General features: G+C 36.7%; 1 protein-coding gene across 2 annotated transcripts in view; it reads right to left on the bottom strand.

Moving 5' to 3' along the window:
• KDM1A (lysine demethylase 1A) overlaps positions 1-24,246 on the bottom strand; it is a 57,122-nt gene that overhangs the window by 18,878 nt on the left and 13,998 nt on the right. Inside the window, exons 3-9 of one of the 2 annotated variants that reach the window (XM_090268764.1) lie at positions 17,291-17,350; positions 11,111-11,244; positions 8,291-8,369; positions 7,563-7,655; positions 6,551-6,657; positions 4,360-4,441; positions 3,601-3,695 (exon numbers count right to left, since the gene is read on the bottom strand). In XM_090268764.1, coding sequence (XP_090124890.1) covers positions 3,601-3,695; positions 4,360-4,441; positions 6,551-6,657; positions 7,563-7,655; positions 8,291-8,369; positions 11,111-11,244; positions 17,291-17,350 — 650 coding nt within the window. The remainder of the gene's footprint in view (positions 1-3,600; positions 3,696-4,359; positions 4,442-6,550; positions 6,658-7,562; positions 7,656-8,290; positions 8,370-11,110; positions 11,245-17,290; positions 17,351-24,246) is intronic. The other variant, XM_090268765.1, reaches the window with a different exon arrangement.

The following is a 24,246-nucleotide window of genomic DNA, read 5'->3' as shown; positions in this document are numbered from 1 at the left end:
TCAGCCTTCTCCACACTCAAAGCTCACTGAAGTATATAGTTCAGAGTGTAACTCCATCACCAGTTAAACGAGGGCAGCTGCTATACTAGCTTTGATTGTTTTCATAGCTAGAAGACACTTCTATTTATAGAGTATCCTGTGTTAGAACCAAATAGGGAAACCCTTGTTCTAGTATCCAGAGTCATAAAATAAGCTTTCCCTGTCAAAAGCAAACACAGAAACTGAATATTTTAGCTGTCAATGCAGGACTAGAGAGAACAGGGAAGGAATTTCTGTGACTGTGATTAAAACAAGGAGATAACAAAATAAAAACCCATTTCTACGTAATTTTTTTCCTATAGCAGCAAAATGGCTGAGTATGATGATATGTCCTAAAGACGATAGTGCAAGGGATATTTATTGCTCTGGGTTAACTGCTGGCCTTGTAGAGGACGAGAATTTATTTCTATGTACTAACAACAGAACCATCAAATCACCCTCTTGTTCCACTGAGGCTGTCTACAAATAACGGAGGAACACAACCCCACTTCATCTGACAGCTTACTGAAGAAAAATCAATGGCTGGGTGAATGTCCATCTAGGTGGGCCTCAGTGCCTTCTTAGAGAAAAAAACTGTTAAAAGGAAGCGCTTTGAAAAGGAGACCCTGCTGATGCAGTCACACAGGCCCTTAGAGCTGCACACACTTGCCCACGTCCCACAACCTTCACTGAAAAATCAGCCAGGAACTAGCCTGAGAATTTGAAATGGAAGCCCATTCAGTGGATCCTGGCTTTACAACTTACTTACATAATGACCTTAAGAAAACACATGTCCGAGCTTTAGATTCTTCCCCTGCAAAATAGGAGAATGAAGCAACTCACCTACTTACTCCTTAGATTTCTAAAGCCATGAAACATAATTGTAATTATAGGCATAAATTAATGGGGCTATAAGCTCTTGCTTACTATTTCCTATAAACTAAAAGCCAGTCTTCTGGTTAAGAGCTGTCCATTCATACTCTGAGCTGGAATACTGGAAACACTAAGATACGGAAACATTAACACACCTTCTTAGGTTTAACTAACTTATGGCAAGTGGAACTCAAGGCTGCAAAGAATTTTATCCCAAACTTGAAAATGCTTGAAGAATTCTCCTTACTGCTTGGCTACTGCACCAAATAGAAACATACTAACTTTGAAAAATCCTATAAAGATCAGGGGTGAGTGACAACTACAAATTTCACTTGAAAAAATATCCCAGCATATAAAATGCCGAAAACTACGTACCTGCTTAACAGCTGTTTACTATAGTATTACTCAAAGGGCTGATCCTTGGTGAGATATGAGACAAAAAGCTTATGCCAGGATCTAAATTAACAAACCACTTCTTTCAATGAGAAAGTCTTGATACCAAAATAAGTCATGATCTGAACTAACAGTGTCATAATTATGTGGTTTATTTACACTCTGGAGCCAGTTATTTACCTCACCCCACAGTGGTAACCAAGTTAGTGCATAGATGTGCAGCTGGTTATAGACCACACTTGAGGGGAATCCTGGTATTCTATTTAGAAACAAAACTTTAAAAAAAATTTGTTAAAGCTCATCTAATTCCAAGAAAATAGACAATTTCTCTGGATATCTCTACCGAAAAAAAGCTTTCCTTTTACTCTTAGACTGAATGAATCAAGGTGCTCTGCATGCAGGAAAAACTAAAGAAAAAGGCAGTATCTCAATAATCAGTGATAATCTTTGCTTCAGATTCCATTACTTCTTGAGGACTAATGTAATATGCACTTCAGAGGCCTTGTTTCCTCAATTCAATTCTCTAAACCACTGCCTGTCTGCCTAAAACACTTATCTGTTCATGTTACTTCCCCTACTCTAGGCCTTGTGAAGTCCCAACCTACAACGGAGTCTAGTAAGCAACAGCCTCCACCCTGAACTTCGGCTTCGTATCACTGGTCCCTCAATGCTTCTTCATCCGCTTCTCTTAAACGTTCTTCTGCCTCCATCCAATGCCTTTCCCTCCGCGATCACATGTTAAGTCCTAAAACACCTTCACAAATGCTCTTCTTCCCTCTAAATCTCTCCTCACCCATTCCTCTCCCACCTCTATTCTTCTCTCTCCGCTCTTCAGTAGCAATTGATTCTTCTACCTAACCCTTGGCAAATTTGCCTTGTCTTTGTGTTACTGGAATATGCATGAATTATATATACTTTGAGGGGAAAATCACTTCAATTTTAATGACAGTTATTACTACTGATGCTCTTGAGTTCATAAGATATCTGGAGTCACTAGAATTTAACACTCTTAAGGGCAGAGAATACATCTTCGGTGCTTAAAACAGGGCCTAGATTTTGACACATGTTCAATAAAAACTTGCTGACTGTGATTTGCTTTAAAATACTCCAGACCGAAGGGGAGCTGGACAGATGAAACAAGATTGGGATGAAAAAATGGAAGTCTATTATAGTACTCTCTCTACTTTTGTAAGTGTTTGAAAAATTCCATAATAAAACGTTAGGAAACAATTATTTGTGTACAAGTCTCACTACACTGTGGTGTCTTACATAGCAGGGAATGTCTCATTTAACTCTGTATCCTTTACAGATCTTGGCAGAGTAGTAAAAACTTACTGAATTGTTGAGTTAACCCCTAACTTCATCTTTTTCTTTTTTTTAAAATCATCTAATTTTCTTTTGTTAATTCTGCCAGGAGGGTGACCCCACCCCACTCTACCTCCCAAAAGCCCTGGAGGGAAATTTGGATCCAGAATGGGGGAGATGGGAACCAAAAGGCATTCCTTAAAAGTCTGTCCTTCTCTGATATGAACCCGATAAAGCTTAAAGGTATATAGGAATAGGTTATAATGTCCCTTGGGACCTAACATTGGGATCTTACCACTTTTAGAAACACTACCTAAACTGCCATATACATAGCAAATCTTCCCTTCCTCAGAATTGTAGACGCACTTACTCCTGATAGGGGAATTGGTAAAACTTCTGCTGAATACAAACCTTTGAATTTCACTCACCCGTAAAAATCAGGATTGACTTAACACAGCCTAAGCCTAGCACACAGTTATTAAATTGCTGTCTTCTCCCATACTGACTATCACTTCCATGCTACTGCCATACTAGGTAAAGGAAGCTCCTACGCATCTGGGTCAACAAATACCTACCATAAGCACTGGCTAAGTACCAGCATTTGGCTACTAGCCCATTAAAAACCTGAGCCTACAAACACAAATCTGAAGCCATAAAGAGCACACAGAGCTAAAGCACACGATGGGAGGCACAATACAAAGAAAGGAAGAATCAGGTGTCAATTACACAGGTCTCTTGGAGTAGGTGGCCACAGCTAAATAAAAAGATTAACTGTTTAGCTAGTTCTCATTAAATGTCTAAAGATAAATGCTTAAACAGGCACATAAATTTGCATATATGCAATAATAACCCCTTCCTATAAAGCTCAGAAGGAACAATCAGGAAATGTCACATCATTTCTGCCCTCAGTTCATATGTATAATATGTGTCTATTCACCCACACATTTTCCTCACAATTGTTTTCAACTGAACCAGAAACAATTTGAAAAGTTCTGTTTGTCCTCAACTTACAGCTTGTCCATTGGCTTCATAAAGTGGACATTTTTGCTTGATCTTGGCCAGTTCCATATTTACTTGTTTGCTGACCACAGCCATGGGATTCCCTCCTAGAAAAAACTCAAATAATTCAACATACCTATGAAGAGAGAATAAAAACCTCAAAGCAAAAATATTTTTACTCAAATTTACAATGCCTTATAAACTTGTGTATTATATATATAAAAAGATGCCCAAAGTAAAACAAATGTGTATGCATAAAGCAAAAAATTACCTATAATCCCACAAAGTTAACATTTTGTTACAGATCCTTCTAGATATCATGTGCATAAAATTACAGATACACATATACAAAAGGATCATAACATGTATTGTGTTATAATCTTTTTACAACTTAGCAATAAGTTTTGGACACCCTTTCATGTTAAAATGGATGCATAATTCTCATCTATAACAATTTCATCTTCTATTTGTGGTTTCTAATGTTCTGCTATACCACATTAAAAATGCTCCAAACACAACATGGTCCACTTATCGACTTTCTTAGAATAATTTCCCAAGAACTGGATCTATTAGGTACAAATGTCTGCACAATTTAAATTTTGTACATGTTGATATATCCTTTCAGAAAGACTACTTGTCAATTTATCTCTCACTAACACTAAGAATAGTATCCTAGGCCAATATATTTTAAGACTGCATCTATGGCTTTAAAATATAAGTTTAAACAATCTTACGAGTCTCAGATGTGTATTATAGCACAAAACCACTTACCAAGACCTGTTACTACCATGGCTCCAAGATCAGCTACATAGTTTCCTTTGCGAAATGTGGCAACTCGCCCACCTACACGATCCTGTTTTTCAGAAATAAAATGGCTAAAATCATCAATTCTATTTTAAACATAAGAACCTGGCATGGTACCATCCCAGGCCTCTCGTTTATAATTTAAAAGGAAAGGTGTAGTTTAGAGTTTACAGTACATGGAATGCAATAAATAGTTCTGTGGGCATAAAGAGCAAATGAAGTTTAAGTGGAAGACTGTTAAAGGACGAGGTAGGCAATGAATGGCATGTAAGAAGGTATAGAATTATGATGTGAAGTAGGAAACAATTTGATAGTCAGAAGACATATTTAGTCATAGCTACTGTTATCTGACCTGCTCTAATACCACTAATGGACAAGCTAAGCAAAGGCCACACACATTGAAAATATACGTTAAGGGGGCTGGCGAGGCCGGCCTAAGAGGACCTCTTGGTGGGGGTTGTGCTGAGGGCATCTTCCTTCTCCCTGTTCCTAGGGCTCCGGGTTCTCTCCTAGGGCTGGGGACCTCCACCTTGTGCGTGGGGCTTGGAGACACGGCACACCCCAATCAAAGGGTTCCGTTTCCCGGCGCAGATCCCCATGTAGCCTGGGCATGGCCTTCCACAGTGCCCGTAGAACTGGGGAGGGCTTGGTCACCCCGCTGGGCAAGGGGACCCGCAAGGAGTAGGAAGGGGAAAGCTCCCCCGCTGGCTGAGGTGGCAGTGGCGGCCGTGGCGTTGGGCCAAAGGAGAAGCCTGCAAAAGCCCACAGCACCCGGTATTCCCAGGCGGTGTCACATTTGAGTAATAAGCAGGCCCGACCCTGCTTAGCTTCGAGATCAGAGGACATTGGGCGCATTCAGGCTGCTATGGCCTTAGACATGAAAGGCGCCTTCAGGCCCTTCCCCTGTCCAGCAGCTCTGCTGGGCGAGGGAGCCTGGCGCCCTGGGTGGCTTTTCTTTGCTAATAAAGCATGGTTTTACATTAGAAAAAAAATAAAGAAAAATAAAACAGACGTTAAAAAATTCCAACACTAAATGCCATCTTTCCACCACTGAGTTCTGACTATTGCCCTCCAGTGCCCGAAGTCAGCTGTGAACGATCTGATAGATGATTTCTTTGAACAGATAGTTCTCCAAAGCAGGGCCATGTCCAGAGGCAGACTGTCTAATGAGCGTAACAATACTTTTCATTCCTAAAGGAGCCCAGGTTGATCTCTGCTCACTAGAGATTTTCAAGAAGGGGACAACCTTACTCAGCCGCAGTGATACTTTGATCATGGATAAATACAGGCATACAAACTCCAAGCAAACATTCAAAGCAAAATAAAAATCTGTACACTGGATTAAAACTCCACACAGGTAAAGAGCTTAACAATCCCATCATTCCTTACAGCATTTTTAGCACAAGGACACAGCGGGCACATGCGGTTTTCTGAATTAATAAATAAAATATTTTTTGTAAGACTGTACTAGAAACTGTTTACTTTTAATTTCCCCATATTTGAAAATACTATTTTTGAAAAATCAGCAATTTATAAAAAGCAATTTGGATTGCACTAAGCATTTTGAAGGCTTTTATAAAATTTTAGGGAATTCAGATTACCCTGAGAAGTGTTTCTTTAATTAGAGGGAGGCCTTTAAGCCACTGGAAGATAATTAAATCTCAAAATTTACTCATGAAAATAATTTGAATAGTAGTATCCTAACACAATGTTCTTTTTTCCACTCTGTGCCATCATCCCTTTCCTCTTTTAGTTTCCATTTCTCTCTAGGACTAAAGAGAAGGGAACCAATATCTTGGCGTCAACAGGCCCTAAAAGATAGCTGCTGCCTGCGAAGCAACTCATTCTCCTTGACTCTCAAACAAGGTATACAGTTTGCGCTTTTCCACTACTGAAAATACTGCCTCCTGCAAAGGGTATATGTCCATGTAGGCATGACCTGCAAATATCTGTCAAGGATATTTGAATCATTTACAAACTCTGAATCCTCACTGAGCACTTTTGAATGCTTTACTGTCCAAAATGCTTCAATATAAATAACAGTATTAATACAAATCAATTTGGTTTAGTTCAAGTTATATGATTTCTTAATTTTAAACAAATAACTTCCTTATATTTCCTTTAAGTCAGGTTTCTAAATCCAAAATACAATTCTTACCCTAGCTTCCAGAAGTGTGACATCCATCCCGAAACTTTGTAACTGACGAGCTGCTGCCAAGCCTGAGACTCCAGAGCCTATAATAATTACTTTTCCTGTCTTTTTAGCTAAAAGCCAAAAATGAACAAAAATTAGAATGTTTTGATGTAGGTTTGAATTTGTATTTATGGTATTTTATCATGAAAACCTCTCAACATGTCATGATGTCTTAGAAAGTAAACAATTCAGACAGTTATTTTCAAAATATAACTATCTGAATACAAATTAGCAAATATATAAAACTTATAAACTTTAATTCAATGTTGAAAATTTATAAGTGAAATCCTTTATGTTGGAATTTACTTTCTTATTTTTTCAGTCATGTGCTTTGGTATCTGTGACCCTTGGTTACCTTACTAAGAATAAACTGCTTCATTACGTCACAACTGTACTAGGATAATTTGACCAGCCACCCTATTTATCCGTACAGCTATTTTCCTTGAGTTCTAGTTCTATAGTTTTCAGTACCCCTTTTGGAAGAATTATTAAAGCATCAAAAGAAATGTACTTCGAAATAATAAATAAATGTATTAATTCTCCAAATATCCCTATCTCCTGGATTCCTAGCAGACATTATCCAGCAACCATGCAAGGGATAACTAATATTTATAAAATAAAAATGCAACCTTTAGCAGTATTTTAACAAAACAAAACAAAACAGGTCAATGAGAGAATACCTCAAACCTCCTGCTTTCATAAGTCACTTCTCTCATTGTTAACAAATTTTGTATTTTAATTGATTGTTCTTAAATTGGAAGTCCAGTAACTTTTACTAAGTATCTTTCAAATCAGAAAATATAGGAAATGCCTTTATGAAGAGATTTTAATTTTGACTTATATGATGAATTTGGGAATATTCTGACTTCAAATATAGATTTAGAAATCAAAATAAAATGCTAAAAGCCTCCTGGGAATAAAATTGAATCCTAGAAGTATAACTTAAAATCATGAAATGCATTGGCCAGGTCCTTACTTGGAAGGGGTTTTATCCTCTTATAGATTCCGAAGTTGATAAGACCATGACGCTCTAAGTAACTGTGAACTCGGTGGACAAGCACAGTATCACCTACAGAAAAAATTAATTTAAAAACATGTTTATATTTTTAGCAGTTTAAACAAAAAATTCTTTAACTCTTCTATTTCCCCATCATGAAGTTATTCTATATACATCTTTTCTATAAGCTTCAGGTCATGTTAGCCCTTTAGAAAAGTGATTCTTAAACTATTAGTCTGTGAGGTAGTACAAAATGCATATCACATAATTAGGAATTTTAAAAATGACATTCCAATATAGATGAAATAAAAGTCAAAACCAACTCTTTTTAATGTAGTATTATGGTCATTTACTTTGGCAAGGACTTCACAGGATTTTGTTGGTGTCAAGTGGGAAATGAGGAAGGAAGCCAGAGAGCCAGTCAACTGAACACCAACAAAGTACTCCATGGACTGAAGTTGGATATAGGTTTGGGGAAATTATTAGCAATCTCTTGAACTCACTCATCTGTCAATGCAATTTAAAAACCAAGAAAATTATTATAAACATACAAAATAGCTTTTCTACAGGCTCATTTTTGCATAGTACAGGTGAAATAAAATGAAAATGAATCAAAAAAATCTATTACCAAGAAAGCATGAGGCTCTGGAAGGAAATATCAATTTGCACAATACAGTCCAACACCAGTCACTAAACACATTACTTACTGTTGTAAGGTGCTTCTAATTGTTGCAGAGTAGCCTCAAAAGTCAGCTGGATCTTTGGATTATCCAACCACAACTGCAACTGTATTTAAATGAGAGAAACTGCATTACTTACAAGTGGACGTACACCATTTGACCGCTTTAAAATATCCTCTTAAGGTCCCAAATGTGGACTTTCTTTTCATTGAAAATAACGAGGGTTATATTCCTGACAGAGAAACTAATGAAACACAAAACTATGTCAAATGAGCAAATTATTGAAGAAACTGGGAGCTATTTAACCTAAAAAAGAAAAAAAACCTAATAACTTGCCAAGATCATATAGCTGGTAGGGAGCAACTAGGATTTAAACCTGGATTACATGACTCCAAAGACAGCAAGTGGTAAAATTCACAAAAATCAAATGATCAATTAGATATGCAGAGCTGAGGGGAAAAGAGATGCCAAAACTCCTGTTTTTGGCTTGTATTCAGCGTGCCGCTCACTGAATGAGAAACACCGATAGAAGAGATAATGAGTTTAGTTCCAATACAATCACGCCCTGGCCAGGTAGCTCAGCTGGTTAGAGCACTGTCCCAGCACACCAAGGCTGCGGTTTGATTACCGGTCAGGGAATATAAGAATCAAGCAATGAGTAAGTGGAACAACAAATGATGTTTCTCTCTCTAAAAATCAAAAGACAATCAAGAGGAGACATAAGACTGGCATAGAACTGGCATCTAGAGACATAGTTGGGGCTCAGTGGAGAGAGTTAAGGTTTGGAGCAATTTGCTTATGGGTGATAACTGAAGCCAAAAGTGTGGAAGAGGGGTCCTGGAGGAACAAGAGGAGACAGGAGACACCTTAAGGAACTCCAACCAGTTCACTTAATGGCCTGTTGTTCCAAGTAGAAGCCTACAAAGCAGACAGAGAAGACAACCACCAGGGAAGCAAGAGAAAAACCGTAACACTATGTCAAGCTAGGGAGTTGTATGTTTAAGAAAAAAGGAGCGGTTCCTTATTTTAAATACTGCTGAAAAGGCAGTAAGATGAGAAATGAAAGATACTGTGGCACACTCAATGGGTTCTAACATGATTTCTCATCAAATTGAATATGTACCTTCAAAATGCAAGACCAACTACATACTACCATATTTAAACCTTAGCTAAAACTTAACAAAGACTGTTTCATATACACGTTTCAAAGAAACAGAAATTTGGTCATGTGTAAATAAATCCAATTAAGAAATATAACCAAATGCATATGCGTCTCTACTTCTCTCTGTGGCCACTATCAAGAGAAAATGGATTCCTCAAGTGTACTCTAGGCCCAAGCTCCTCACCCTCCAACCATAAACCTTCTTCCTCCTTCCATCCTATAAAATAAAGCTAGTCATAAATGAACACTCCCCTCAGATGAAAAAAAAAATGACAATTTTGTCTTAAAAAATTCATTTAGATCAAAATGTTGATACGTTACACACACAGACGTGGATTCAATTACAAGACATATCAGCCTCAGAAATACACATTAAGAATTTCCCACTCACTTTTTAAAAAATCAACCTGTTTTTTCTTCACAAAAGAGAACCGCTATTCTATACCACAAAACCCCAGTATAACCTACCAATCACCACTCTAGCTAAGCAATTCAAATTTAGCAGTAATTGTGCGATCTAACAGTCAAAATAAAAAAGTCAGTGGTGGCTAAAAAGCAGACATGCTAAATGACATCTCTGAACTAAATTCAAATAGCTAAAATTACAATGTAAATTTGCTTTTTATCATTGTAGAGTACATTGAATATGTTCTGAATACTATCTTGCCCTCCTCTACAATATGGTTAAAGAATTTCTGATGAATAAAGGACATGAAAAAAATTCACAGAATATGAAGAACTAATAAATATGAAAAGCACTAAATTTAAGTAATCCAAGAAATGAAAAATAAATGAATTAGTTTTGGTCTAGAACAGAAGCACAGATTATCATTATTTTAATAACAAAAATAAGGCCAGGACATGGGGGTGTCACCTGGTTCACACTTTTTGGGAAGCAATCTAGCAATGTGTATCAAAACTTAAGATGCCCTGGCTGGTGTGGCTCAATGAATTGAGTGCCAGCCTGCAAACCAAAGGGTAACTGGTTCGATTCCCAGTCAGGGCACATGCCTGGGTTGCAGGCCAGGTCTCCAGTTGGAGGTGTGCGAGACGCAACCACACACTGATGTTTCTCTCCCTCTCTTCCTCCCTCCCTCCCTCCCCCTCTCTCTAAAAATAAATAAATAAAATCTTTAAAAAAAGAAAAATAAGATGTGTTCATACTTCTTAACAAGGTTGTTTTTCCTTCTAGAACTCTATCATAAGGAAACAGAGATAAGAGTCAAAAATACATAAAAGGAGTCCAGAGCTCAATTATAATACAGCAAAAATGGACATTTAAATGTCCAACAGTTGAATTACGACTCAATTGTCAGACAAAATATGATGCAAACATTAAAACCAACGATTTAGCCAGAGGAGGAATTTGACTAGATACATAGAACAGAATAATTGTTTCTCTTATGCTGAGAAGGAAAGACAAGTGTTTATTTTAAAAGTATATTTTTAAAAATTGTGTAAAGATTCTTACTGTGTTTATGAGATTATGAAGAATGAAAAGGATCAAAAGAATGAGGGCAAGTAGGATCTCAATTTTGTAAAAACAAGAATTACAAACATATATTTAAAAATAACTAAAGGGAAAAAAAAACCCAACTAATTTCTAACAATGCTTCTCTCTTTTCCCCATATTCTCTATAAAAGTAATATGCACTTTTTATAATGAGATGGAAAAAAGAACTTACTGTGCGGTTTCTAATAAACAGAAAGACCTTCTGGGTCTGCTGTGGTCCACTGATGATATCTGGAAAACAAGCTGCTTCTTGAGAAGTCATCCGGTCATGAGGAAGTCTACTCTGGAACGCTGCACCCTCCACACCTAGCAAAAAGAAAAAAAAAGAAAAAAAAAAAAAAAAAGGACTTCTGGGAAAAGTGCAAGTGAATACAAAATTAGGGATAATGATTAGGCCTCAAACTCCTTTTTGGCTGAAGAACCTCTGTAAAGCTTTGCCTCATTCACAGCCTGCTCTTACCTCCTTAAAAACAAAAAAGATTGCTCAAAAGCTAAAATATCCTTATAATTTAGTCACTTTTTTGAGCTTAATATTCCAAAATTAGTTTACCGAGTAAAACAATACACCTTATAAAACAAAACAAAGCATTGGAATGCTGTTGTTTTTTTTGTTAACAAAATAAGTTTATAATGTTGAAAAATACATTAATTAAAATTAGTATCACTGATAGCCTACAATAAATTTTAAAACTAAAGAACCAGAATAAAGGAGAATACACAAACAGAAAGCAAAAGAGGCTATGAAGTGAAAAACACAATCACATGCCCTCATTAAGAGTTAGATCAAGGAACATGAAGGTGACTCTAAGGTTTAATAACTAATAGTGCAAAATACACAATCTCATCAATGGCACCATCCATTAGTTCCCATAATTCAATGCTGGCAAGCAGTGAGAGAAGTTAAGCAGACTACAATGATAAGACAGAAGAAAGCAAGGAATTTACTTTTTCTGGCAGAAACATTAGAAATGGTTTATACCACATATTGCAAGTAAAATGTGTTACTGCATTTACTATATGGTACATATACATGCAGTGCATATGAGGTCTGTCCAGAAGGTATGCAGCCTTATACTATAAAAAAAAAGAGACATTTATTGAAGAAGATACAAGAAACATTGTACACAGGACAATGTTTCCTGAATCTCATCTATGGTCTGAAATCTCTTTCTTTTCCAAGATGATTTCAGTTTTGGGAAAAGCCAGACGTCACAGGGCGCCAAATCCGGGCTGTAGGGGGGCTGAGTCACCTGGGTGATTTGAGGTTTTGCCAGAAAAACTCTGCACAAGATGTGATGCATAAGCAGGCATGTTGTCGTGATGAAGCTGCCAATCACCAGTTGCCCATAGATGCAGCCTTCTGAATGAATCATCTTAAGTTTCCTTGGAGGAATGTTCAAAAGCTTAATGCAAAATCTGATGCAGATTAATTGCTCTACTCTCTCAGTCATTTTGAATGCGAGGCCACACAGCACACATGCTCACTCAATGGCATCTATCGCCCCCACTGACTAGTAACAGTAAAGTTGTCATTGTTCACACATGCGTATTCCAGTCCACTCGCTCCTTGGCTACCAGGTTACATGACTTTGTGCCAACTGTTCTTGTTATATTAACAATGGCTGTATTTTTTCCTGACAGACCTCATACAGACGTATCATATTCTATAAGTAAAATAAATGTTATTTTGAAACTCTTTAATTGGGTATTAAATTGATGTTTTTATATGCTGGTGGTTAAGTACAACTTTATAAGATGTCCTTAGAAATACATTTGCATATATTTTACTTGTATTTCTAAGATCATTTATGAAAATATACTTAACCACCAGTTTATGAAATATCAAAACACAATTTAAAGCATTTCAAATTTTAGTACTATTGCAATAATCATATATAAGTAACAAAATAGGAACCGGATATCCATATTTAATTATTTTAAAGCACTTAAGACGAGAAATTGAAAGCACTAATAATGAAAGCCAAATTAAAGGAAAAGGCATTAGTAAGATTAGGGGAACAAAAAGAACAAGGCATGTAAAGTTGTAACTCAGAAACTTATAACTAAGCTACTGAGGTGTTCCCACAAAGACATTCAAACACTACACTACCTAGAAAAGAATAGTAGTTAACAAGATGTCAAGTAAAAATGTCTAATGCTAATATGGGCTGCGTATTAAGAAACACTGTTCTTGGAGACAAGGAGAAAAACCTATCTAGCAGATAATGGAGGTACAAATACTGTGTTCAAGTGACTAAATGAAATCAACAATCCTCACATTTAATGAATCCCAACCTAAAATTAAAGAATGTCAGGATTAATCATTCCTGAAGAAAAAAATAATCAGTAAAAGCCATATTGCTGAGGGTGGAGCATGAAATTAAGTCAAGAAAAGGAGAAATGCTGACTATCAGGGGACATAGGCTATTTCAGTAATATGAAATTTTCTAAAACTACAGCTTTGATGTCCCCACTCCCCTGCCACAAAATCAAAATAAACTAAACAAACAAAACCAAGACCAAAACGTCACATTTTAAGGAGCATTATCTACATAACAACAATAATAACAATCCTGAGTACATGGAGCAAATCTCTCTTAATAGGTTACTTCTTGGTGTATACTAACATGAAAGTCCATACTCTACAAACTCTTAATTCTCCCTTCCAAACACAGGTGTTTTCTTTCTTAACTATATTATCTTCTATATGTTTAATAGACGGCCTCTGACTAGCAATCCTACTGCAAAATACTATTGTCAATGACAGGAAACCATGTAGGAAAAAACATTAAATTATATACTACATTTGACTCCTCACTCAAAGTATATCATCAAAAATCACTCTAACGCAGCCTTGGCTAGTGTAGCTCAGTGGATTGAGTACCGACCTGTGAACCAAAAGATCACTGGTTCAATTCCCAGTCAGGGCACATGCCTGGGCTGTGAGCCAGGTCCCAGTTGGGGGTGTGTGAGAGGGAACCAATCAATGTTTCTCTTGCACATGGATGTTTCTCTCCCTCTCCTTCTCCATCTTTCCCCTCTCTCTAAAAATAAATATATAAAATCTAAAAAAATCACTAATATAGCTGGCTAATTTTGGGAATCTTGAGAATATGTAACAATTAAGCAATTTTATTTATGTAAGTCATGTGGCAGTTTTAAAGTATCTTTAAATCAAACATCAAAAGTTTAACAACAAAAGGAACTTAAAGAAGCCAAGTTGTAAAAAAAAAGAAGCCAAGTTGTGATATTAGTGTATCCATGGAATAACCATCTTCTCCATCATCTTCTATATAATATCTAAAAAAATCTAGTTAATTAATTTTTAAAAATGAAAAATGGTCTCTATAAAAATGTTGATAATTATTCCCTTCCTTTTAGTTTTTAGAAATAAAGACTATTACTTCAAGGAATAAAGGCCACTATTAAAATCAAGGTGAAAAGCCTGCAAGATAAAAATCTAACCTATGTCCTAGCTGGTGTAGCTCGGTGGACTGGGCACTGGTTCCTAGTCAGGGCACATTGGGGGCGTGAGCGAGGCAGCTGATCGATGTTTCTCTCCGTCTTTCTCCCCCTCTTCCCCCACTTCTCTAAAAATAAGTAACTAAAATCTTTAAAAAAAAGAAATCTAACCTTTATTCAAAGAAACAAAAATTAATTTGGAACCTAAATTGTTCAGAAGTTAAATGAAAACATCCTTTTTATAGAATATTTCTAAAAAGGAACTAAAACCACTGTGGATAAACTAACTCATAAGTGTCTCCTTTAAAGGGAAAAACCTTAAAGAATACAGTTGACTTTAATAATATCCTTATTAAAAGAAAGTATCTGTAGTACAGATAATTCAGAAATAATTTACACTTGGCTCTGAAATATAGTTTTATACTTCGGTGTTTATGTGCACTTAGTAGAATCTGGTATTCTAGAAATTGACTGTTTCAAAGATGCTATCTAAATTTTTTAAAAGCCCCAACACTGCCTACATACCAATCTTGCCCTTTGTTCAATTCCTCTTTCTCACAACTCCACACAGGATATTCTAGCATCACCTTTCAAAATGCAGTCATGCTAAAAGCACAACCACCCTTTCTAATGGTCTGACTGGCTCAACACTTTCTCCGAAAACATAGAACAAGTAGTTATACTGTTTAAGGGAATACTTTAGACCTTCCTGGATAGATCAATTATAGAGGTAGAAAAAGAAAAGAGGAGAGGTGACAATATAGGTCTCCTATTCCATGAAATCATTCCCCACCACCCCAATTCTGATACGATAAAGATAGTATCTTGAGAAGAGTAAGGAAACAGAAATATAAAAATTAACAGAAAAGAAAAGAAGGCTTCCATGAGAGTTATTTGCCTTTTTTCCCCCATAAAGTAGACAAATTAACTATAACTAGGTTTCTGGTTGAAGAGTGAAAACAAAAGCATGATAGGATCTACATATAAAAGACTACTTAAAATCAGTAAATTATAGATGCATAATATCCAGTCCTATAATAGTTTAAAAATAAAAAGAACAAGGGAAAAGAGAGAAAAGAAAGGGAAAAAAAAAAAAAGAGAATCATATGATTTCTTATGTTTTAGATGTTTTATTTTCAGGGTAAATGCACACTTTAAGTGATTCCAATAGGGAGGGTGTAATGAATAGTCTATGCTTAAGAAACAAGACCTCTGGGTTCTCACTCCCCTAACTGCTGCAGTATCCCTGGTCAAGTCATTTAACTTTGTTGCAGGTCCTAATCCATAAAACAGGGGCAATACAATATTATCTATACTATCTGTTTGTCTAGGAAGCTAGACAAGATGACCTCAAGTTCCCTTCCAACTTTTAAGATTTAGGATGTATACACCAACTTGATTTGAATTTTAAGAAGTCAAGATATATCCTGGTCCCAAGACACTCATGAGGGTCATTTGGCTTTATTAAGAGAAGAATGCTGATCACTTATAAGCACGTTTCTAATGCTGACCATCGCACAAATGCATGCTTCTGAACATGACAAAGATCTGAAGGAAGATCTTGAAGGGTTCAGAATAGTCACCACCATTCCCGGAAACACTTAAAACTCAAGTCCTACTAATATTAACTACGTAGCACCACAGTTTTATATGAAAGTCTGCTTTTAGTTTTAGCAATACAACATATTGTTTACTTCAGCAAAAGCAAAAATTTATTCACATAAAAACAAACAAAGAAGTAAGAAAATTCAATATACTTCTTCAGGATTAAACCTCCAAAGGCTACCCCTGACCCTCAACAATTCCACGGAAGATCCAATTGTGCATTCTTTGATGAAAACCACTCTTGAAGCTTTGACTCTGAATGAGGATTTTAACTCATCTAAGATAGCCATGTACTGGTTATCAACAGCCAGTCCTTGGGCTAGCATTTCTAGAACTGTTTCTAACATTCTGGATCCCCCACATACTAATTTCTGTATTAACACTCAACTATCTATTGTTTCAAGAGAGTAAAATACAAATATTCCCTGGACCTTCTGTACACAAACTACAATAGACAAATAATTTTAAAGTAGACTTAAGACTTAAAAAGTGACAAACTCCAAAAGTAAAGTAATACCCATTCCAAGTTTATCAAAATGTAAAACCAGCCTTGACACTAGAACACAAAAACATTCTTTAAGAGGCAAAGGATGAACCCTAGACATACTACTTTGGATTCCTGGACCAAACTGTAACTATTCCAAATAGGCTCTAAAAATCAGTTAACCCTTTATTTTTTCTTAGAAGTAAAAATCTCATAGTTTGATATGAAAATAAAGAGCATGGTGAGCAGACTTTTGTTTTAAAATTAATTTTCGTGTGAGAAACAAAATGTTTAAACTGCAAAATAACTATGCTATGTTAATTGAAAAAAATTTACCCAACACTATGTAACAACCATTTCTAAAGAGTCAGTTGCCTGCATTAATTCCTTGCTAGTCCTAGAATGCCTTTCTGTCCTTTTTTATTTTATTTTTTTGTATTTCAGTCTATGGATTCTCCTCTTTGTGTATACAGCTATATTTCCTTTTAAAGGTCCCATGACTACTAAGCCTATATTTTATATCATGTTTACTGTTACTATAACGGCTGTTGGGGAGAAAAGTACCCGCCATCTCCTTAAAAACATGAAGAGCGGAGGGCTGAGATCGGCCTGAGGACTTCAAAAGGTTTTGCTTGCCTTTGTTCTGGCTACCCTCTCCTAACACTCCTCTGTCCTTCCAATTAAGTTGCCCCTGCGCTTCTGGCTACAACATGGATACCAGAGCCAAAAACACTTGCAAGCATCAATCCCTGACTTGGCGGCTCTTGCTACTAAGTGGCAAGCATCTAACGCCACCCTCACCTGATGCTTGGCCGTCTCCATACCCTCCAGAACTGTCGTCTTGAAGTCCTCCTGCTTGCCCTGTGGAAGGAAAGAGGAGAACTCAGGGACCTTACTCCATAAATTGAGATAATATCTGGACATAAAGGCCTAATAGTTGGCGACTATCCAATTCACCACCAACTAGTAAACCCATATTCAGAGAGCTCCTTCTGGAATCAAGGCCCAGGGAATCACATCACAGTCTTCAAAATTCCCATCAGGGAATTTCGACTTTACACACTGATTCTTGTTGAATGGTAGCAGAACAAAGTACATAGTATTTCTACTGCTAAATCCTTGCTGCCAGTCTTATTTAATAGTCAAGGTCGGGTAGGGGGAAGAAGGGATTCCCAATGTCTTTTACTACTTGCTGCTAGACTGAGAAGGGGTGTGGCATGGGCTCTAGGAACTGAGGTTGCAGCAATTCAGCATCCACTCAATACTATTTATCTTCACCTTTCTACCTAAAAAGAATATATGTAAGACAAGAAGTAAAAGACTTACAATTTTAGTGAAAAAGTCTCCCCTTGACTTCAAAGCAGGGTATGTAACAAAATAATTCAGTTCCAAAAAAAAGTTATATTTACTGTACATACTAGACAATGCTGGATCTGAATATGCCAGAGATTTCTTAGCGAAACTTTAAAACACACTGTAAAATGGCATGCTGTCATGTGCCACGTACTGCAGACAGACACAAACAGAGGGTGGGCAAGATCTCGGGGGAGCTTCACAATAAGCCTGCTAAGAAAATTTCCTCATTGATTAGTGTATAGAAAGAAATAACTTCAAAAAAGTATCACAGCTTGAAAATTCAATCTGAGAAAGTCGGAACAGATCATCTTCCAGACTTTTCCAAAATCTATCACCAAGACAGATGCCATGATCCTTTTAAACTTCTAGCTACCTGGTACTCTACGGGAAAATACAGTGTGATCCTTGGAAGATGTGAAAAGATCACTCCTCAAGGATCTAAAAACTGGACAACCTTCATTTAAACAGTTTATTTTTAAAGTATCTCAAGTAGAAAGCAGATTAATTATTCTACCATCTGAGTTAAAAGGAACAGTAAAGTGAAGCACAGCACCCTTACAGGTCTGTGAGCCTTAAAATGACAACTTCATCATTAAGTATATGAAGATGTTTACATAAAAATGATTTTTGATAATTTAAGAATGTATTGCTAGAGGTATGTGCTCTGCTTTGAAGACAGAATAGAATCTCATTCTAAAATTATCTCATTATGCTCTTATCTGAAGGACCCTTTAGGTTCTAGAAAGTTATGCTTCTCAGACAAGGCACAGGCTTGACAACTGTTGTTTAAAGCCTTTGGAAAAGACATATAATTATAAAGAGATAACTCCAATTATATAATCCAATCTGTAACATAGCTCAAAAATTCAGGCCCTACATTTAAAATTTTACTTTTAAAGTTTAAATAAAGTGTTCATTCTTAGTAACTTCTGAATTTGTTCATTACAAAAAAAAAATTCAGTTAAAAACATTGTTGTCAGTATTTTGTTTGGCTCCAAATAGAACCAAGCTAAATGAGAAGATTGAACTGTATTTTAAAAAGGGAAGAAAGGAGGTCAGAACAAAAATATAAATATGGTTTCCAAGAATAACATTTAGGCATTAGGAATAATAGAGCTTCTCTCTCTCAAGTTATATTTCCTAGCTTGGCAAAGAATAAAAGCAAATGTCCTGTGATGAAGGCATCTAACCACCTCTAAAAATAAATAAAAACAAAAACCTCTTTAAAGCTAGCCATTAAGTCTGAATTATTTTATCCTTCCTTCTATTTCCACTATTTGCCAGGCAATTTGCTAATTAGCGTATTTTAACCTACAGGTAGCTGCTGACTGAGTTTCTTCTTTTTCTTTCTGTCACTGGTATTTTAAATAGAAATATGGATTTCTTACCCCTGACTTATATGCTATGCTCAAAAGGTGAACAGGCTTCTCTTTTATACAGTAGTAGGGGAGTCTTTTATAAAGATACTGTTGATAAAAGATGTAGGAGACATATGAAAATCCAAAGTATTACTTATGCAGAGAAACAGGAGAAAACCAAGCAAGTTGATATAAACATGTAAGAAATAATTGAAAACCAAACAAAAGTGCTTATTATTAAGCAAAGGCATAACAGGTTTATCTCTTGACTTGGTGCAGGTTCATAACATATTTGGAAGTAAAGATGAGCTTGCTATTTTTTTCTCTAATCATAATACACCCATGAGTATTTGGACGGTCCTATTTCTTCAAAGAAATCTGAAAACATCAGCTTTATTATTGGTATTCTAGATCAATTCCTCATCATTTTCTTAAAAACAGCACACATACAGCCCTGATTGGTGTGGCTCAGTTGGATGGGCATCGTCCCGCAAAGTGAAGAGTTGCTGTTGGATTCCTGATCAGGGCACACGACTGGGTTGCGGGTTTGGTCCCCAGTTGGAGTATGCACGAGAGGCAACTGATTCATGTTTCTCTCCCTCTCTTTCTCCCTCCCTTCCCCTCTCTAAAAATAGATAAATAAAATCTTTTAAAAAATAAAAACATCCTGGCTGGTGTGGCTCAGTGGACTGAGTGCTGGCCTGCGAACCAAGGAGTTGCTGGTTCGATTCCCAGGTGGGGCACATGCCTGTGCTGCGGGCAGGCCCCCAGGTGGGGTTGCACGAGAGGCAACCACATATTGATGTTTCTCTCCCTCTCTTCTTCTCTCCTTTCCCCTCTCTAGAAATAGGTACATAAAATCTTCAACAAAACAAAAACCCAGCACACAAATGTCTGCAGCTAAAAATGCTCTATTCATTTGCTCTTTGGGTCTTTCCAGCCTAGGACCCTGCTTCTGACAGAGTCACAATGACATGGAACAGCAGGCAAGTACAGTTATCCTTCATGAGTTCAAATTCAAAATAGAAAATGAAAATATACAAAAACAACTTTTTAATATCACCTTGATTTTGGCACCACTTTGCAAACTTCCTTCTGTTTTCACCCCCCTCGTATCTCACACACACCCACTAAAGGTCTGAAGTAGAGATCCTTCATACAGGTTATTTGCGCCTATTTTCTCCAAATTGAAAATGAAATATTTTTATCTTACATAGTAGCCTTTTAGTTGTCCTCTTGTAAACCTTCTGCAGATCTGTTAAGTAATTCTTGAACATTTAATTATTTTAGTTACAGTCACATTACTGGATCTTCTCTCATCTCGATTCAAATTCTTAAGATACCACTCTTCCAGAATCTTAAAAGAAAGTCTCTGATTACTTTCAAATACTTTATCTGGCAATTATTAGTTGTTTTCTCAGGAACATAACAACCAATAGGTTCACATTTTGATTAGTTTCTTAGAATTACATTCAAACTGATAACTTTTGTAAATATTTGAGAAATTTCTGAAGTTCTAGGAAGCAGTAATTTTTAAGCAAAATCAATTTATCAAAATTTAGTTAATCAAAATTTTACCAAATTTACAGAATAAAAGTGACTGTCAAACTACTGATTTCAATAAAAACTGAAAAATTGCACAGAAAAGAAAAGCTCAAAAGCTAAACCCATCTTTGAAAACAAAAGTTCCACTATATTAACAATCGAGTTCCTTATTTAACAATCGCTAATTTAGTGTTCACTGAAAACCCACCCCAAAACTGCCAAGCACAAATACAAGAGTAGAATAGATTGAGTTCCTATTTTAAAAGGACTTACAATCTAATTGGGGAAAGATGAAAAATATCCAGAAACTTTTTTTTTTTTTTAAGGAAACAAGAAACTAACACAGACTTGGGCAATCAGGGAAACTTTTCAGAAGAAATCCAGAGACTTGGATAGGCCGAACGAAAGGCAGCGAAACCACCAGCATGGTCCAGACATTTACAGAAACCAGGAGAAAAGCACAGGACGTGGTATGTGCAAAGAACCAGTTCCCTGCTTAATGAAGGACAGGGTCTCAAAGAGCAGTGGGAGCAAGCAGGACAGGTAAAACGGGCCGCCTTCAGTGCCCAGAACTAAACTTGATCTTAATAGTGATGGGGAGAACTGTATGATCTTTGTCCGCAAGGCAGTAAAACAAGTGATATTTTAGTTAAACTCATCTGGTCACTTTGTAACAGATGGATTCGAGAAGGAAAAGGTGACCTAGATAAAGGGAGATAATTTAGATGTGAAGTGAAATCCACCAGAATAAAAAGGTGACAGTGAAAATGGATAAAGCATAACAAATCAAAGACGTTGTATACAGGAAAATACATAACTTTACAACAGACTTAATAAAAGAGATAAAGGACTTTCAAGACGATTCCAAGATTTTTAAGATCAGGTGAGTGGTAATGGAATAGACAAAATGGGAAATTTTTTTTGAGAAAGGTACTGAGTAATTATTGGTGACCATCATCACCACTCTGAGCTGCCTTCCTGTCCTCTGTAGCGAGAGGTTGCTTTAAAAACACCTTTGCCCTAAAGGGCTTTGGACGGGTGTGACACGCCTTGCACACCTTTCTCCAAAGAAGCCTTTTTTCCCCCCTAATGTGGGACATTGAAAAATTAATCCCTGCCTTTTGTCATCTAGTGGTTATGGTTTTAATGATGCCTTTTAACCCTGTTGCCAAATCTGTTGCCCCCAGAACACAACAAGGATGCCAGCTTGTTAAACCGAGCACGCCATTGCCCAGGGACAGCCACCTGACCTGGAGTCTGCACAGTCCTTCCCCATGTGGGAAAGCCACCCTCCCCTCCACACCCCTACTCTTATTAGGGATTTCTGGACCCAAGGGTAGGTAGGACGACAACCATGTCCAGCTTGAAGCAGCTAGAGGAGCATGAGACCTTTGTCCATTGTCCTTTATAAGATTATAAAGGGTCTTAAGACTGAGAGGAGGGAACTGTTACAGAGCAGGGATCCCCACTCCACCAATAAATTAAAACAAGCAAACAAACAAACAAATACACCTCTGCCCTGACTGGTGGCTCAGTTGGTTGGAGCACTGTCCCATGCACCGAAAGGCTGTGGGTTCTATCCCTGGTCAGGACACATAATTAAGTTTCAGGTTTGATTCCTTGGTAGAAGTGCATATGGAAAGTAATTGATTGATGTTTCTCTCACATATCAATGTCTGTCTATCTCTCTGTCTTTCTCTCTCTCCAAAATCAATAAAACATATCCTTGGGTGAGGATTTAAAAAAAAACAAAAAACAAAACACCTTAAAGTACAGTACCCCTGGTGTATCTCTTTACTGCTAATTTCTTGACTATGATTCTTTGTTGAAGAATAAATCCTCTGTATCAGTTCAAAGAAATGGGCTCACAAGGTTGACTAAAATAGAATGAAGAAAAAGCCTGTGGAGTTCCTTTGAAGCACATGAGAGGCATTTTACATTTTAATACAACTAACATTGCTCAATACCCTCCAACAAAATTATCTAAAATGAAATCTATGGGTTCCCAAATGGAGCAGCAATCATAAGGTTACACTGTGATTTAAAATACTGACCTAAAACATATAGCCTGAAAAGAACATCAATCCATCCTATTCCTGGTTCAACTCTGTGTTTACAAATACAAGATATCTATTCACAAAGGTAGTTCTTATTTTCTCATTTGATCCCCCTATCAAGCCCCATTTGCAGGTGAGAAGATACTCACAAGGAAAATATCCTGTTCCTACATTATACCATGATCAGACCAAATAAAGAATGGTGGCAAAATGAATTCAAGAACATTATAAAAACAAAGTTGCTCAGCTAAACAAATTACTTTTTTGCCTTAATTAAAAAAAAAAAAATTAAGAAATGAAATCATTAGGAAAAGCAGCTCAGTCTCTCAAAGACCAAAGAGAAACTGGTAGTACCGTACCTCAAACTGCTTCATAAATGCCCAACTTCATGTCTTCATGTTTAACGTTAAACTTCCAAAATCCAATTTGGGGAATGAAATTTAAAAATAACTTCTGAGTTCTCACCATACTTTGAATACACTTTTATTGTATTGTTTCTTCATTGTAGTCAATTCATTGTAAACTTAAACTAGACCGAAATTCCTTGCAGAAGGACCTAGTCTTCAGCTTTTAACCCTCAGAGTCCAGCACTATGCCTAGAACAAAGCACTAGTTTTAAAATTCATGTGTGTAGAATAAAGTAAATGAGGATCTGTCATGTTTGGGGGAGTCTTGTTTTATGCAGAAAATGTCTCTATCTTATATTTTAAAAACTGTTCTCTACACTATCAATTTCCCTACTTCCCACCCTTTCTGCCTCCAAATTTGTATGCTGAAATGTAATATTTAAGAGTTACTTTCCCTTCTGCCTTGGCTGGGGGCTTGATTGGTTAGAGCATCGTCCTATGCACCAAAATACTGTGGGTTCGATCCCTGGTCGGGGCACATACTTAGCTTGCAGGTTTGATCCCTGCTGGGGGTGCGGGGCATACAGGAGGCAACGAATCAATGTTTCGGTCTAACATCGATGTTTTTCACTCTTTCTCAATAAAAATCAATAAACATATCCTTGGGAGATGATTTTTTTAAAGTATTTTTCCTTATATTTCACATTTATGTCTTATACTAAGCTATAAATTATCTGAGAGTAGGGGATATATGTTGTATAGTAATACATATATCTTGGTTTATTTATAATTATCTCTCGAAATAAAACAAAAATTGTTGAATTGACCTAGATTACCTTATTAGCCTGTGGCATTTTTTCCTCAGCCCTCCAGTAAGTTATTCTGGAGCACAGTTCCAAATCAGAACACTGAAATGATACTATATACCACCCCCCCCAAAAAAGGCAAGAAAATTAATCCTAGTTCTGTTTTGTAAGTGTATGCTTCATACCTCTTATAATGAAAACTCAGATGACTTCAGGCACTTATTTGACACTAGCAGGTCAAAATGGCAATACAGCTTATAGCAGGACAAAAAATTATTCACCTGAACT

The sequence above is a fragment of the Furipterus horrens genome, unplaced genomic scaffold, assembly GCF_987537825.1.
Source record: "Furipterus horrens unplaced genomic scaffold, mFurHor1.1.pri manual_scaffold_3, whole genome shotgun sequence".
Classification (NCBI taxonomy): Eukaryota; Metazoa; Chordata; class Mammalia; order Chiroptera; family Furipteridae; genus Furipterus; species Furipterus horrens.
This window is presented reverse-complemented; position numbering and strand designations above follow the sequence as displayed.